The following is a 15,319-nucleotide window of genomic DNA, read 5'->3' as shown; positions in this document are numbered from 1 at the left end:
CCGAGAACATCACTGGAGAATTGTTGCTTTTCCCTGGCCTCCCTCACAGAACTCGGCTACAGACGCCATTTTGAACGTCAGAGGAAGGGAGGAAGCTGCTTAAAAATGTGAGCGTTATTTTAGGGTCTTTTACAGATAGATCCACTCACATTTATACTTATATTTATAATTATAATTATATTTGCATTTATTTAAGGGATGAAGCAAGAAGCTAAATGTGACCCTAGTGGAATCAAGGGATTATGGGGATTGGGTGGGAAAGTGTTGAGATCGATGATCAGCCGAGATCTTATTGAATGGCAGAGCAGGCTCGAGGGGCCGAATGGCCGACTCCTGCTCCTATTTCTTATCCACGGAATCGCACACTCGCAATGTCCTGTCACGTAGGCTGGTCCTGATTAATGGGAATTCGTCTCTGCCACTCTAAACTAAGAAGAAAACCGATGTCACTAAGTTTAGAATCAAAAGCTGGTCGAGGGGAGGTGTCTCCTGGTCCTGGCCAAAGCACACTGTTGCAGAGAGAGGCCAGAACCCCTACAAAAGAAGCCACAAATCCACAAGGGCCCTGTGGCCTTGTCCGTCGGATAGCACCCACCAGAAAAGCTGTTCACCCACTAATAGTCACAAAAGTTCTGCTCCGTTTCTGTTGTGTTTGAGGGATGCTGACCCTCTCTCTGCTGGTCAGAATAAGGCCTCCCTTTCTCGCTGTGCTTTGGCCCGGGACTGATGGCACTGGAGAGGATCAGCTAAATCCCTACCACAGTCTACTGGCTCGGTGATCTGGTTTGTATAGCACGTGCTGGATCAGGAGAGCAACGGCAGCGAAGAGTGACGTCACCAAGATCCAGGTCGGTGATTGGAGCGTGGGCAGGTGCAGCAGGAGCGGCGAGGTCGGGGCGATGGAGCAGCGAGAGATTGTAGAGGGACGTGACCGGGGCCCAGAAGAGCCGAGGGCCCAGGGGCAGCACGGGCCAGCCCACACTGCGATATGTGCGCGCACTAGGTCCGTGCAACAGAGCTGGGCTCCAGTCGTCTTGGTTAATCCTTGCCACTGGGCCAAGACCTAGCTCTGTCAAGCCCGTGTGGTGGCTGGTGTGCAACGGCCACCCCACGTTAAAAAAATCCACGCACAGGCATCTTCCACCCTTCAGGATGTTGTTCGGGATCTGGAATATTAGGTCCTTCATTGAAACACCTGTGAATTTTTGACTTGGAAGCATGTCATCCTCGACTGTCTGTGATGATGACTTCACACAAACGCAATGGCTACTTGTATAGAAATCATGCTCGCCTGAATTGTTTTGAGTTTATTTCAAAGTCTTTAAAACAATGGTTTATTGTTGGTTTATTCAACAGTTCAAAGGCACTGTATTGTCCAGGATACAATCGTGCCGTTGTTATGTTACTGGACTAGCAATCCAGAGATAAAATCAGAAAATGCTGGAAATACCCAGCGGGTCAGGCAGCATCTGCGGAGTGAGAGAAACAGCGTTAACGTTTCGGGTTGATGGACTTTCGTCAGGACTGGAACAGGTTCGAGCTGTAACAGGATTTAAAGCAAGTGCAGGGACAGGGGGGAGGGGAGGAAAGAACCAAAGCGAAGGTCTGTGATAGGGTGGAAGGCAGGAGAGATTGAACGACAAAAGGGATGAGAGTACAAAGCAAAAGATAATAGGACAAGTAAAGTCAAGTAGTCCAGAGGCCTGGAATAATAATCGATGGACTGTGTGTTCAAATCCCACCGTGGCAATTTGAAAATTTGAATTCAGTTTAAAAGAAAATCTGGGAATAAAAATCTCGTATTAGTAAAAGTGACCATGAAGCTGTCGGATAGTCGGCAAAACCCAACTGGTTCTCCGATTCCCTTTAAGGAATGCAACCAGGCACCCTGGGCTACATGTGACTCTAGTCCCATGCCAACATGGTTGACACATTTGACTGCCCTCTGAAGTGGTCTAGCGAGCCACTCTGTTGTATCAAAAACCACTTCAAGAAGACGTCACACCTCCACCTGCTCAGAGAAACTCGGATAAATGCCGGCCTTGCCAGTGATGCCCATATCCTGAGAATTTTTTTTTTTTTTAAAGTGCAGGTTTGGCTTCCAGTCCGTGATCATTTCTGTTTGTCTCCATGTTTCTGGATTGGAAGCAGGGACAGACCTGCCTGCTCTCCCACGCCTTGGTGACCCTGCCACAAAGTGTATGGGTCTGAGGACAGGATGGGCAGAGAGGCTCCACTACTGCGTCCACTGTCCACACTTGCTGTCCAGGGGTATTCCTGCTTGGGCAAGGTGCTGGAGGACAGCTGGTGCCTGTGACAGCGTCTCCCAGCACCAGTCAGCACCTTCGATGGTGGAGAGGTGGTTGGGGAACAGGGAGGCAAATCAAAAGGATAATTATTGGCGCAATGCTGTGTCGCTCTTTCCCCTCTCTCCCCGGCCACACAATTTACAGAAGTCAAGTTCTCACATCTTACATATTCACAGGAACACACAAGAATCCTGAACCATTTGCTCCTTGACTGCTTTTACATTCAAGACCAATAATTCTTCTCCAGTGTGTGTTTGGTTATATTCTAGGTTCAATGCAAATACACGTCATCTGGTGATCCAATTAATGTTAACTAGTGCACAGGGCTCTCTTTCTCTCTCTCCTTTTTTCTCTCTCTCCTTTTTTCTCTCCTTTTCTCTCTCTCTCCTTTTCTCTTTCTCTTTCTCTCCCTTTCTCTTTCTCTCTCCTTTTCTCTCACTCTCTTTTTTTTTCTCTCTCTCTCTCTTTCTATCTCTCTCTCTTTTTCTCTCTCTCTCTCTTTCTCTCTCTCTTGCTTTCCTTCTTGCTCTCTATCTGCTCTCTCTCTCTCTGTTTGAGGACACTGTGAAGAGATGTTGGACAATGATTAAATGTAGGTAGTCGATGCAGTGACAGGTATGTGACTATACTCCCCCTTTGTCCTCTGGCACCGAGTTCCATCTCTCACCTCCTTAAATCCTCGTTCTCTACTGGCCTCCCAAAGCCCCACCCTTTGTTTCCTACCAAGGTACCCTCTCTTTGTTCCCCCCTCAGCCTCTGTACTGAGCTATTCCTCATCCTCGGTGACTTCAATCTCCATCTCAGCTCCCTTTGCCCTCTCTCTTCCGATTTCACTGCCCCCCCCTAAACTTCTCCCTCCATGTATTCTCTCCTACCCCTATCTACGGTCACCGCTCGACCTGCCCTTAATATCCAAAAATCTATCACTCAACGACACCCTCCTCCTCCAACGTTTCTCTCTGTTGCCTCTGGCTTGGTTCAATACTTAGCTGTCCCATTGTAGCCAGAGCGTCTCCAGCAATGGCTTCTCTTCCCAGCCTTGCACTGTTGCCACTAGACCCTTGACCTGCTCCTCTTCCTCAACTACTTGCTGCCTCTTGGGGCAATCATCTGCGGACGTGTCCGCTTCCACATGTACGCTCGACATTCAGTTCTACCCCTCCACCACTTCTTTCTACCCCTCCGCTGCCTTTGTCCGCCTGCCTGCCCAACATCCAGTCGTGGATGAGCTGCAGCTTCCTCCAGCTAAACATCGGTAAGACCGAAGCCCATCGTCTTTGGCGCCACCACAAACTCTCGGCTTTTGATTTCCATCTCCCTCCTCGGCCATGGTCTGGGGCTGAACCCGATTGTTTGCAACCGTGGCATCCAGTTGACCCCCTACTGAGTTTCCCACCCCGTAATCCTCTCCAGCCCAAAGACCGCCTATTTCCACCTCCGTAACATCGCCCGTCTCTGCCCCTGCCTCAGCTCATCCGCTGCTGAAACCCTCATCGCTGCCTTTGTCACCTCCAGACTCGACTATTCCAATGGACTCCTGACACGCCTCCTATCCGCCACCCTTCGTAAGCTCCAGTTCATTGGTATCTCTGCTGCCCATGTCCTAACCCACACCCAGTGCCGCTCGCCCTTGTCCTCGCTGACCCTCATTGGCTCCCGGCCCTCCAACGTTTTATTTTTATAATTCTCATCCATCCTCATTGTTAAGTATGGAAGAACTCCACAAGACTGAGTACTGTGAGCTAAAACTGATGTGGCCTTAGTCTCTTTAATACAACTCCAGAATGCCTAAGCAGCATGGCAGACAACCTTTTATACTCCCTTGCACGGGGTGTGCAGGTGACCCTTGGGCCTCCAACAGTTGCGCCCTCTGATGGCAAGTCTTACACAGTTACAATGTTTACATACATAACACTCATGTTTAAATCCCAGCATGGCCTTGCCCCTTCCTAACTCTAAGCCCACAACTGGCAGCTGTGCCTTCAGCCATCTCAGCACAATGTTCTGGAATCTCTACACCTCTCTCCTACCTTAAAACCCACTTTTTGTGACCCTCACCACTCCTAATATCGCCTTCTTTGTCTCAGCTTTCATTTTTATCCTTGCGCCTGTGAAGCACCTTGGTATGTTTATTTTATGTTAACTATTGGTGGCCGTGCCTTCAGCTACCTGGCCCCCAAGCTCTGGAACGCCCTCCCTAAACCTCTCTGCCTCTCTACCTCTCTTTCCTCTTTTACGACACTCCTTAAAAGCTACCTCTTTGACCAAGCATCTGCGGTAATTTCTTCTTATGTGGCTCAGTGTTAAATGTATTTGTTTTGTCTTATAACACTGCTGTGAAGCGCCTTGGGACGTTTGACTACATTAAAGGTGCTATATAAATACAAGTGATTGTTAAAGGCACGATATAAATGGGAGTTGTTGTGCCCATTATATTGATACAGCCTTGCTTTCTCCGCTCTGTTCTTGCAGTGCAGAGTGAGCGCCAGTTTACTGTTGGTTCACTGATCACCGATCTGCTTTTGCACATAGCTGGAATGGAGGATAGTGAGCGAGCATCTGTCTTAGGGATGTGTAATTGCTGTTGCCGTCCAGTCAACACTAATAGATAAGTCGGATTCTGTTCCTCCCCCTTCCCCATTGACCTTGTGGGTTCAGTCACTGACTGGGGTAGACGAGAAGGCCCCGAGTTTGTTTCCGAGTGTACGGGGAGTTGGCAATCTTTGGGCGCAATGTTAGCCTAACCCGCCCATTGGCAATCTGGTGGGACTGGGGATATTGCCCGATTTTACCCATCAAGGTCAGTGGAGAGTAATAGGTCTTACGGCTAAGGAGATCAAGGGATATGGAGAGAAAGCAGGAAAGGGGTACTGAGGTGAATGATCAGCCATGATCTTATTGAATGGTGGTGCAGGCTCGAAGGGCCCAATGGCCTACTCCTGCACCTATTTTCTATGTTTCTATGGGATGTACCCCACCATTTCACTCGATGAGTTGGGTTAGGTTAAAAATGACCCCCTTACAGAGCAGAAGGCCATTCAGCCCATTATGTCAATGCTGGCTCTTTGAAAGAGCTCTCCAAATAGACCCACTTCCATTTCCTGTTAATCCCTGATTATATATTCTCCAAATAAATCTCTTCTGCATCAGGGTAGATACAGGAAGGATGTTTTCCCTGTCTGGGGAGTCTAGAACCAGGGGTCACAGTCTCAGAATAAGGGGTCGGCCATTTAGGACGGAGATGAGGAGAAACTTCTTCACTCAGAGGGTGATGAATCTTTGGAATTCTCTGCCCCAGAGGGCTGTGGAGGCTCAGTCTTTGAGTATATTCAAGGCTGAGATCGATTGATTTTTGGATATTATAGGAATCGAGGGATATGGAGATTGGACGGAAAAGTGGAGTTGAGGTAGAAGATCAGCCATGATTGTATTGAATGGCGGAACAGGCTCGAGGGGCCGAATGGCCGACTCCTGCTCCTAATTCTTATGTTCTTATCTAGAGATGAATCTTCATTCTTGTGAAGATTTCAGTCGTAAAACCCAACTGATTGGCAGGCAGCGATTACACGTCCCTAATGGTGTAGAGTTTGCGTTGCATGTTATTGGCTGTCACCCCACGCATGCATGGAGCCATCTATCTTTGTCCTTTTGACCTTGCACGCAGGAGGCTAAACACATAGGAAGTGCTCACAACCGGAGCGCTAAGCCATTCTGTGCCGTGGCTGCTTCCAGTTCATCTCCCAAAGTCATTGCCTCACAGTACAACAGCCCCGCGGGCCTTTACTCGACGGCCAGCCTGGAGCAAGTGAACAGTGCCTTCGAGTCCCGAGTCGCCTCCAGCAACCCTGAGCCAAGCAAAACGTAAGTACCGTGTCCGCTGGCGTATGCCGGTTAGTGTCTCCGCCAGCTTAGATACGTTTACTGCACAGCTTTGCGCTAAATGCCCTTTTGGTTACATGCTCACTCTGGCCATATATGTGGCCATTGCTAAAGTGATTCATTAGCTAAGGTGTTTTACATGCGTCATGAAAAACAACTCTCCCCACCCAAGAGCCAATCTGAATTTGTACAATATGATTCTCACCCCACGGTTTGGGCCCAAACTGATCAGAAACAACAGGGGGAGGTGGTGGGGCAAGGAGGGTTTGAGATCAATCCTTCACCAGAGCACCTGGAAGTTCATTTTGGCATAATACGTGATGGGATACATTCTGATCCTTCAGGCTGGCTCATGGTGGGCCAAGCGGCCGTTCCATTGCTGTTACACTCGAGGTATTTCTAATGTGGCCTTTGCCTGATCTGCTCACCGCTCGATAATGACAAAAAAAAAATTGCTTTCTTGATCTCTTAAGATTTCTCCTTGCAGGTTCGTTTGTGGAGACAGGCTGGCTACAGAGCCTCATCTTGTGGCCCATAGTTGGATTTTTGCTTGACTTTAATTGGTGTATCGACTTGATGAAGGGTGAACCAACATTAACTGCCCTGTCTGTACTTGCTGTTCCTTTTTTTTTCCAGAGACCCGCTCATTTTCAGCGCGCATTCAGTCTAGTAAACACGCCCGTTAGACGATCGCCCAGTGCAAGCAGGTGTCTGAAACGTTGCTTTACCTCGGCTCAGTGAATACAATGTGATGGTCACAACCTGCATCCTCACCGCGCTTTCGGGGCAAGTTTGAAGTCTACACTGCCAGTGTGGTGACCCTTTCACTGGTGGGCCACGTCGTACCCGGGGTCCGCGATACCCAGGCATGTCCCAATCTCCGACATGGACTGACTCCATCTGGGCAGTGCAGGCACTCAAACTTCCATTTCCTCACACAAACTTTAGATCCATCTTTTCCAAAATGCTTCAGTCTATAAAAATCTTACCAATCTCACTATATCACGTCATTTTTTTTTAAAGTAAATTTAATATTAAACGACGGTGCATGATTTGAAACCAGTCATATTAAGATCTCATAACTTCATTATTACTCGCTAAAAGTTTCTTTAACTATCTTTGCATGATTCAGGCTGTGCTATCTTAGTTAACTTCTTTATCATGCAGTGTTGTCACTAGGATTTCAGTAAAGTGTAACAGCGAGTGTGTGATGTTACTGTGTCGACGAACACTGAACAATACTCAATGATGGTTACAGTCACGGTATAACACTGGGGTACAGTACTGGTGGGTACAGGTCTGTCACTGTATAACACGGAGGTACAGTACTGGTGGGTACAGGTCTGTCATTGTATAACACTGGGGTACAGTACAGGTGGGTACAGGTCTGTCACTGTATAACACTGGGGTACAGAACTGTTGGGTACAGGTTTGTCACTGTATAACACTGGGGTACAGTACTGTTGGGTACAGGTCTGTCACTGTATAACACTGGGGTACAGTACTGTTGGGTACAGGTCTGTCACTGTATAACACTGGGGTACAGTACTGTTGGGTACAGGTTTGTCACTGTATAACACTGGGGTACAGTACTGTTGGGTACAGGTTTGTCACTGTATAACGCTGGGGTACAGTACTGTTGGGTACAGGTCTGTCACTGTATAACACTGGGGTACAGTACTGTTGGGTACAGATTTGTCGTTGTATAACACGGGTACAGTACTGTTGGGTACAGGTTTGTCACTGTATAACACTGGGGTATGATACTGGTGGGTACAAGTTTGTTACTGGGATGGAAGCGTTCATTAACCAGCATCTGGTCCTGCGGTACAGGATTGACAGCCATTGGACAAGGGTTGTACAATTAACCCCAAGGTGTGTGCTGCACAACAATATGATGAATAATGAGGGAGATTTTTTTGTCCACAAAACAATAAGCCGGGTGACAACACTGCCATTGTTTTCTGAGGTGTGTGAAATAAGTTTTGCTGACAAATTAATACTTACTAAAGTCTCTGACGGTGAAATCTCTCTTTTTCCATCATCATGCTTTTTTGAAATCATTCATCTGTTTTCTTAATCCATCAAATTTAAAAAAAAAAAAAATCTGTCGCTCCAGCTCCCTGTCTCCGACAGGGATCTTTCGAGCTCCCATTGCTACCATCTTTTCTCCTCCTTCCTCCTCTTGCTCTCCATCAGCTTTACACAGGAGGCACAGCACCTCCTCCATCCCCAGCCTGCTGCGGGTGGGACCCGAGGATCTGAAGCAAGCGGCCCAGTACAGCCCAGCTGGCCCCATGGAGGTGGACATCCCAGGGCTGCGCGTGCTCCACACTCAGTTTAACTCCCCTCTGCAACTCTATTCTCAACAAAACATTATGGACAGTTTGCAGGGGCAGATCTCCTCCCTAAGCCCCACTTGTATCAGGTAACAAGCCCTGCGTGGTTTGTCTGTGTGTGTCTGCCTGTGTGTGTATGTGTGTGTCTGGTCGCTGTGTGTGTGTGTGTGTGTATATGTCTGTGTGTGTATATATGTGTGTCTGTGTCTGTGTCTGTGTGTGTGTGTCTATGTGTGTGTGTCTATGTGTGTGTGTGTGTGTGTGTGTCTATGTGTGTGTGTCTATGTGTGTGTGTGTGTGTCTGTGTGTGTTTATGTGTGCATGAGTGTGTGTCTGTGTGTGTGTGTCTATGTGTGTGTGTGTGTATATGTCTGTGTGTATGTGTGTCTGTGTGTGTGTCTATGTTTGTGTGTCTGTGTCTGTGTGTGTGTGTCTGTGTGTGTGTGTCTGTGTGTGTGTGTCTATGTGTGTGTGTCTATGTGTGTGTGTCTGTGTGTGTGTGTCTGTGTCTGTGTGTGTGTCTATGTGTGTCTGTGTCTGTGTGTGTGTGTCTATGTGTGTGTGTGTGTGTGTGTGTGTGTGTCTATGTGTGTGTGTCTATGTGTGTGTCTCTGTATGTGTGTGTTGCTACACACTTTGGCCTGAGCTCTCTGCACGCTTTTTGGTTGGTTATTTTTTAGGGGGTGGGGGGTTTGCCAATGAGGGGTATGGCAGGTTTGAGCATAACTGAAACAGATCTTGCGTGCAGAATACACTTCCTGCAAATGTCACAATTTGGCACCCCACACTTTGATGCTGAAGACACCTCTATTATTGTGAAGGAGCGTATCTATCGCGTCACCAAGCACTGCTTCGTGGGGCGATCGTGTGATCTATCGGCCTGATTGTTCAGAGATGTATTGATTTTATCGCGGTATTGCAGTATGATCTGTGTACCACTGGTTCTGTACTTTAAAAAAAAGTTGAAGGCAGTGCTGGTGATTTCCCTAACCATTCAACGATCGGTTCATGGATAGACTCAGCATGTCATGGGTGGAGAGGGCGGATTGATTGGCACTTTTACAGGGATAGCATCATCATCAGAGGCAGCCCCTCGGAATCGAGGAAGACTTGCTTCCACTCTAAAAGTGAGTTCTCAGGTGACTGAACAGTCCAATACAGGAATTACAGTCTCTGTCACAGGTGGGACAGATAGTTGTTGAGGGAAGGGGTGGGTGGGACTGGTTTGCCGCACGCTCCTTCCGCTGCCTGCGCTTGATTTCTGCACGCTCTCGACGACAAGACTCGAGGTGCTCAGCGCCCTCCCGGATGCTCTTCCTTCACTTAGGGCGGTCTTGGGCCAGGGACTCCCAGGTGTCAGTGGGAATGTTGCACTTTATCAAGGAGGCTTTGATGGATAGCGTATTGTACCCAACACCCCGCCCTCCCCTCCCCTAGAATGTACAGCATAGAGATGGGCCAATTCGGCCCAACGGGTCAATGCCGGGGTTTATGCTCCACACGGGCCTCCTCCCAACCCTCTTCATCTCAGCCCATCAGCATACCTTCTATTCATTTGTCCCTCATGTGTTTATCCAGCTTCCCCATAATGCATCTTATCCTATTCGCCTCAACTCCTCCCTGTGGTAGCAAGTTCCACATTCTCACCACCCTCTCTGTCTGAGTCCTGGCCCTTCCCAAGGCCCCCAAGAGGTGGTTATTGAATTACTAGAAATCGTCATGCTCCCTCGCACAGACCCGCCAACACCCCTCGTGGATTTCGGCAACAGGGCGATAAATGAAAGGTGGCCAATGATGGGGGTTCCAAGGCCTTGCGGCTCCTCCTGCACTTTGCTGGGTCGCTGTACAAGCGCCTTGAACGAACCCGAGGGCTCCGAGACAGTATTGGCTGATAGCTTGTGTCACAATTAAAATGGACATGTGCTAAACCAGCTACCCCGGTGTCCCTGTTTGAACATGGAGGGAGGGGGGTCATTCTGACTGAAGACGCCAATGTAACCGGCCTGATACTGGCTGCTCATTAAACACCACTGAAGTACGGGAAGGAAAATGGGGAGATGTATTTCAGCTGGCGGCCAGCCAATATTGCACGCTTCACACTATCGCCTAAAGTCTAAATGCCCCCAGAGTCTTAACCATGAGGGATACGGCAGGTTTGAGCAAATCTGAAACCGATCCAAAGTCTTGCATGCAGAACACACTTCCTGCAAATGTCACAATTTGCCCCCCTGCACTTTGCTGATGAAGACACCTCTATTGTTGTGAAGGAGCGCATCTATCGAGTCACCGAGCGCTGCTTCGTGGGGCGACTGTGCGATCTATTGGCCTGATTTTCCAGCGATGTATTGATTTTATCGCGGTATTATAGCAGGATCTGTGTATTGGTTTTGTGTTTTTAAAATAAAAAGCTGAAGGAATGCGCTGGTGATTTCCCTAACCATTCAGCAATCGGTTCATGGATAATTGCAGGGCCTGTTGTAACACTGGCCCTTCAGCACAGCAGACCTGCAGTTCCCTCTCTGTTCTATGTTGAGCTAGCGTGATCTCGGCGATAACTGATCTCAATGCTGCTTGACTATGGAATGGGCAAACCTAGCGCTGCCTGGTGAGATCTGCCAACCGATTTGCTAATATGACTGGTGCTCAGGTGAGCGCGGGATCGGACTGGCCTGTGATGACTTCTGTGGTGGAGTAGCCATGGCTACTCACCATCTTGATGACACGTGAAGAACTCACAGGAGGGTGGGCAAGGAAATTCCTCCCAGGAAGGTTCGCTGGGTTTTCTTAGCGCCCATATTGGGTGTATTATCGAAGTGTGGGGCATCCCCGTGGCCTGATGCATTTTGGGCTTTCGCGTTAAGGATATCTCTGATTTGTTCCGTGGTTCAGGAAGTTATGATGAATCTTCATAAATCATTAGTTCGGCCACAACTGGAGTACTGTGTCCAATTCTGGGCACTGCACTTTCGGAAGGATGTGAAGTCCTGAGAGAGGGTGCAAAAAAGGTTTACAAGAATGGTTCCAGGAATGAGGGACTTCAGTTGCGTGGATAGACTGGAGAAACTGGGATTGTTCTCCTTAGAGCAGAGAAGATTGAGAGGAGATTCGATAGAGGTGTTCAAAATCATGGACAGAGAGAAACTGTTCCCATTGGCGGAAGGGTTGAGAACCAGAGGACACAGATTTAAGGCAATTGACAGAAGAACCAAAGGCGACATGAGGAAAAACTTTTTTACGCAGCGAGTGGCTCGGATCTGGAATTCACGGCCTGAGAGGGTGATGGAGGCAGATTCAATCGTGGCTTTCAAAAGGGAATTGGAGAAGTACCTGAAGGAAAAGAAATTGCAGAGCTACGGGGAAAGGGCGGGGGAGTGGGACTGGCTGAGGTGCTCTTGCAGAGAGCCGGCACGGGCTCGACGGGCCGAATGGCCTCCTCTGTGTTGTAACTATTCTATGATTCTATGGTTTATTGTTGGCCTTTTTGTCATTCAGGACTTGGAGAGGGACAGAGCCAGAGTTCAGAAACCTGAGTTCAAGCTGAGCATCAGCTGGTCTGAAAATAACCAACCATTCTGAAAGTTCAAAGATATTTATCCTCCTCCGCACTTCAAACTCCTGAAGTAGCAATGAGCGGCGAGTGGTTCCTGTAGAAAGGCAGAAATCGCTCCTCAGATTCTCCCAGTCTCTCTCTGTGTTACAGTCTGATCTCTCCTGCTGCAGTTAATTCCTTGTAACTGGTGCTGAAAGAAGGAGATCGACTGGTTTAACTCCTCCCTTGTAATCATTTTTTTCATTTTGTGAGCCGGTCTTCCCATTTATTTTCCTCAATCTTCTCCCGCAGTGGCTCATAAGAACATAAGAGATAGGAGCATCTGTCCCCTTGAGCCTGCTCCGCCATACAATAAGATCATGGCTGATCTGATCTTGGCCTCAACTCCACTTCCCTGCCCGCTCCCCATAACCCTTGACTCCCTTATCGTTCAAACATCTGTCTATCTCCATCTGTCTCTGGGTGCCTTGCCCAAATGGCCATTGTGCGAGTTGAGTCAATGTGAAGCGGTTGTCCATTTTGTCCTGGTGGAGGTGAGGGTTAGGGGGGAAGGGGACTGTCATAACTGAGCCCGATCTTGTCCTCGCCCGATCTCCTCATGCACCGACCGACATGTTGGTATCACTGGACAGCAATCAGCAACAGAAACCCGTCACATTTGTCCCTTCGCTCCACTCCAGCTCCACTGAGGCCCGTTGTAACATCCGCCCCAGCTCAGGCCATCTCACTCCGCACAGTCCGTAAATCAAGGTCCAGGTCCGTATGGCCCAGCTTCACAACGGGCTCACCACCGCACAAAGCTCTCCTTCATTTAGCAGCATTACTCGGTGGGTCACAGCACAGTTGGGGTCGGCAGTACAGAAATGACGCACTGGGGCACTCTCCTGAGGTACATTGTTGGGGCAGGGTAGAGGGAGCTCCACTCAGGTATAACTGAGTTAGATGCAGACGTGGGAATGCTTAAAGGTGGCATTTGGTGTCCAAAAAGGCAGATAAAACTTTCTCCAGCGCAAACACCCATCGCCTTAATGAGGAAGAAACGGGAATCAATATTGAAAAAGAACTTCAGTGCTATAAATATAGAAAAGGGATTGATGAGCTGGGATAACGAAATGATTCCTTCACTGCATTGTTCCCCAGGATCCTGTTGTGTCCAGATTGGATTTGGGAAAACCTGCAATGGTTGTATCCAATATTTTGTGAATAAGAAAACCCTTACAAGTTTGCTGGCTTTAGAAACACATTCAGGGCTCTGAGATTGTAGGAGCAAGCCAGGCTCGAGCCTGGGTCTCGGCTAAGGAAGGAAGAAAAGGAGAGAAAGAGAGAGATGAGCTGGGGTCCCCGCCACTGATTACTGCCCCCTGCTGGAAATTGCTTGTGTGTGCACTACACGGTTTAATAGCCTGCTCACTATGCACACGTATGAAGAATGACCAGCGGGCTTTTGGTATGCGGTCCCGGCCTGCAAGACCATCGGCAGGCCTGGGTCATTGGAGGGAGCAGCGTGCGGTGGCATACCACTGCAGGGAGCAGCGCGTGCTGCTGCAGGAGGGCGATGGTTGCAAAGCCAGGTCGCTGATTGCAGTGCGGGCAGGCACAGCAGGAGGGGCGAAGGAGCGGCAAGAATTTGTAGAGGGAAGTGACCGGGGCCCAGGAGAGGCGTGAGTCTGGGGCCAGAAGAGGCGAGGGCCCAGGGGCAGCATGGGCCAGCCCACACTGCGATATGTGTGCGCGCTCAGCCTGTGCAGCAGAGCTGGTCTCCAGTTGTCTTGGGTAACTCTTGCCACTGGACCAAGACCTAGCTCTGTCAAGCCCGTGTAGTGGTCACCACACGTTAAAAAAATCCAAGTACAGTCATCTTGTTTGAGATCTGGAATATTATTGAAACACCTGTGAACTCATCCTTTTTTTGCGTGGAAGCAAGTCATCCTCGATACGAGGGACTGCCTATGACGATAGCCATTTGGGTCAGGTTGTCATCAGCCACGGAGGTGCACCCCAGCAAAGTGCGGAGGAAGGGGGTGCAAACTGGGTGAAGGGACATAGTAAATGAACGACCGGTTGAGCTGCCTTTGTTTAATTAAATTACATTGGATCTTTATAGCACAGAAACAGGCCATTCTGGTCCCTGCAGTGTTTCTGCTCCACCTGGGCCTCCTCCCAGCCGGCTTCATCTCACACTATCGGCATGTCGGTCTGGCACGGGCTCGACGGGCCGAATGGCCTCCTTCTGTGCTGTAACCTTCTATGGTTCTATTCCTTTCCCCCACATGTATTTATCAAGCTTCCCCTTAAATGGATCGAAGGCGGGCGCTTCAACCACTCCACGTTGCCAACCTATCGCCCAGATTACACCGGATATACGGCACAGAAACAGGCCATTCGGCCCAACCAGTCCATGCTGGCGTTTATGCTCCACTCGAGCCTCCTCCCATCTTTCCTCATCTAAATCTATCAGCGTTACCCTCTATTCCCTTCTCCCTCATATACTTGTCCAACCTCCCTTTAAATGCATCGATACTAATCGCTTCAATCACTCCCTGTGGCAGCGAGTTCCACATTCTCACCACTCTCTGGGTAAAGAAGTTTCTTCTGAATTCACTATTAGAATTCTTGGTGACTATCTTATATTGATGGCCTCTAGTTATTCTCTTCCCCACAAGGGGGAACATTCTGTCTGTATCCACTCTATCAAACCTTTCATCATTTTAAAGACCTCCATTAGGTCACCCTTCAGCCTTCGTTTTTTCTCAAGAGACAAGAGACCTGGCCTGTTCATTCTTTCCTGATATGTGTACCCTCGCATTTTTGGTATCATCCTTGTAAATGTTCTCTTCACCCTCTCCAGTGCTTCTATGTGTTGAACAATATCAGCACTCATCAGTGGGGGGAAAAAACACACTTTCCCGCCCACATTTAAAAAAACTATATAGAGTTTGTCAAACATTTTTTCAGAATGACAGGCCCTTTTACACCACCCAAACTAATTCCAGGTAGGATTCTTACGGACAGTAGACATTTGCCAGGCTGGATTTCCATGTGTCTGTCAGTGAAAGGCTGGTGTTTAACTCGCTGAGCCCTTCCCCCATTACTTATCTCGGTCACCACTTTTCAGTAGAATTATAGAAATGTCCAGCACAAAAGGAGGGCATTCGGCCCATCGTTCCCGTGCCGGCATCAGACTCCTGAGGCATCGAGGCGTGAAGTGTAAGAGCACTCCCTGAGTGAGGTCACAAATTAGA

At 48.7% G+C, this 15,319-nt stretch overlaps 1 protein-coding gene across 3 annotated transcripts in view; it reads left to right on the top strand.

The window, feature by feature from the left end:
• The window catches only part of pdlim1 (PDZ and LIM domain 1 (elfin)), a 137,839-nt gene that overhangs the window by 109,885 nt on the left and 12,635 nt on the right, over positions 1–15,319 (top strand). The window contains exons 4-5 of one of the 3 annotated variants that reach the window (XM_070865854.1): positions 6,825–6,895; positions 8,308–8,616. In XM_070865854.1, the coding sequence (XP_070721955.1) occupies positions 6,825–6,895; positions 8,308–8,616 (380 nt within the window). Of the gene's footprint in view, positions 1–5,973; positions 6,171–6,824; positions 6,896–8,307; positions 8,617–15,319 lie in introns of all 3 variants that reach the window. The other 2 variants (XM_070865856.1, XM_070865855.1) reach the window with 2 other exon arrangements.

This window comes from Pristiophorus japonicus, chromosome 22, assembly GCF_044704955.1.
Source record: "Pristiophorus japonicus isolate sPriJap1 chromosome 22, sPriJap1.hap1, whole genome shotgun sequence".
Lineage (NCBI taxonomy): Eukaryota > Metazoa > Chordata > Chondrichthyes > Pristiophoridae > Pristiophorus > Pristiophorus japonicus.
The sequence above is the reverse complement of the archived record's forward strand: the minus strand, read 5'-3'. Positions and strand labels throughout refer to the sequence as shown.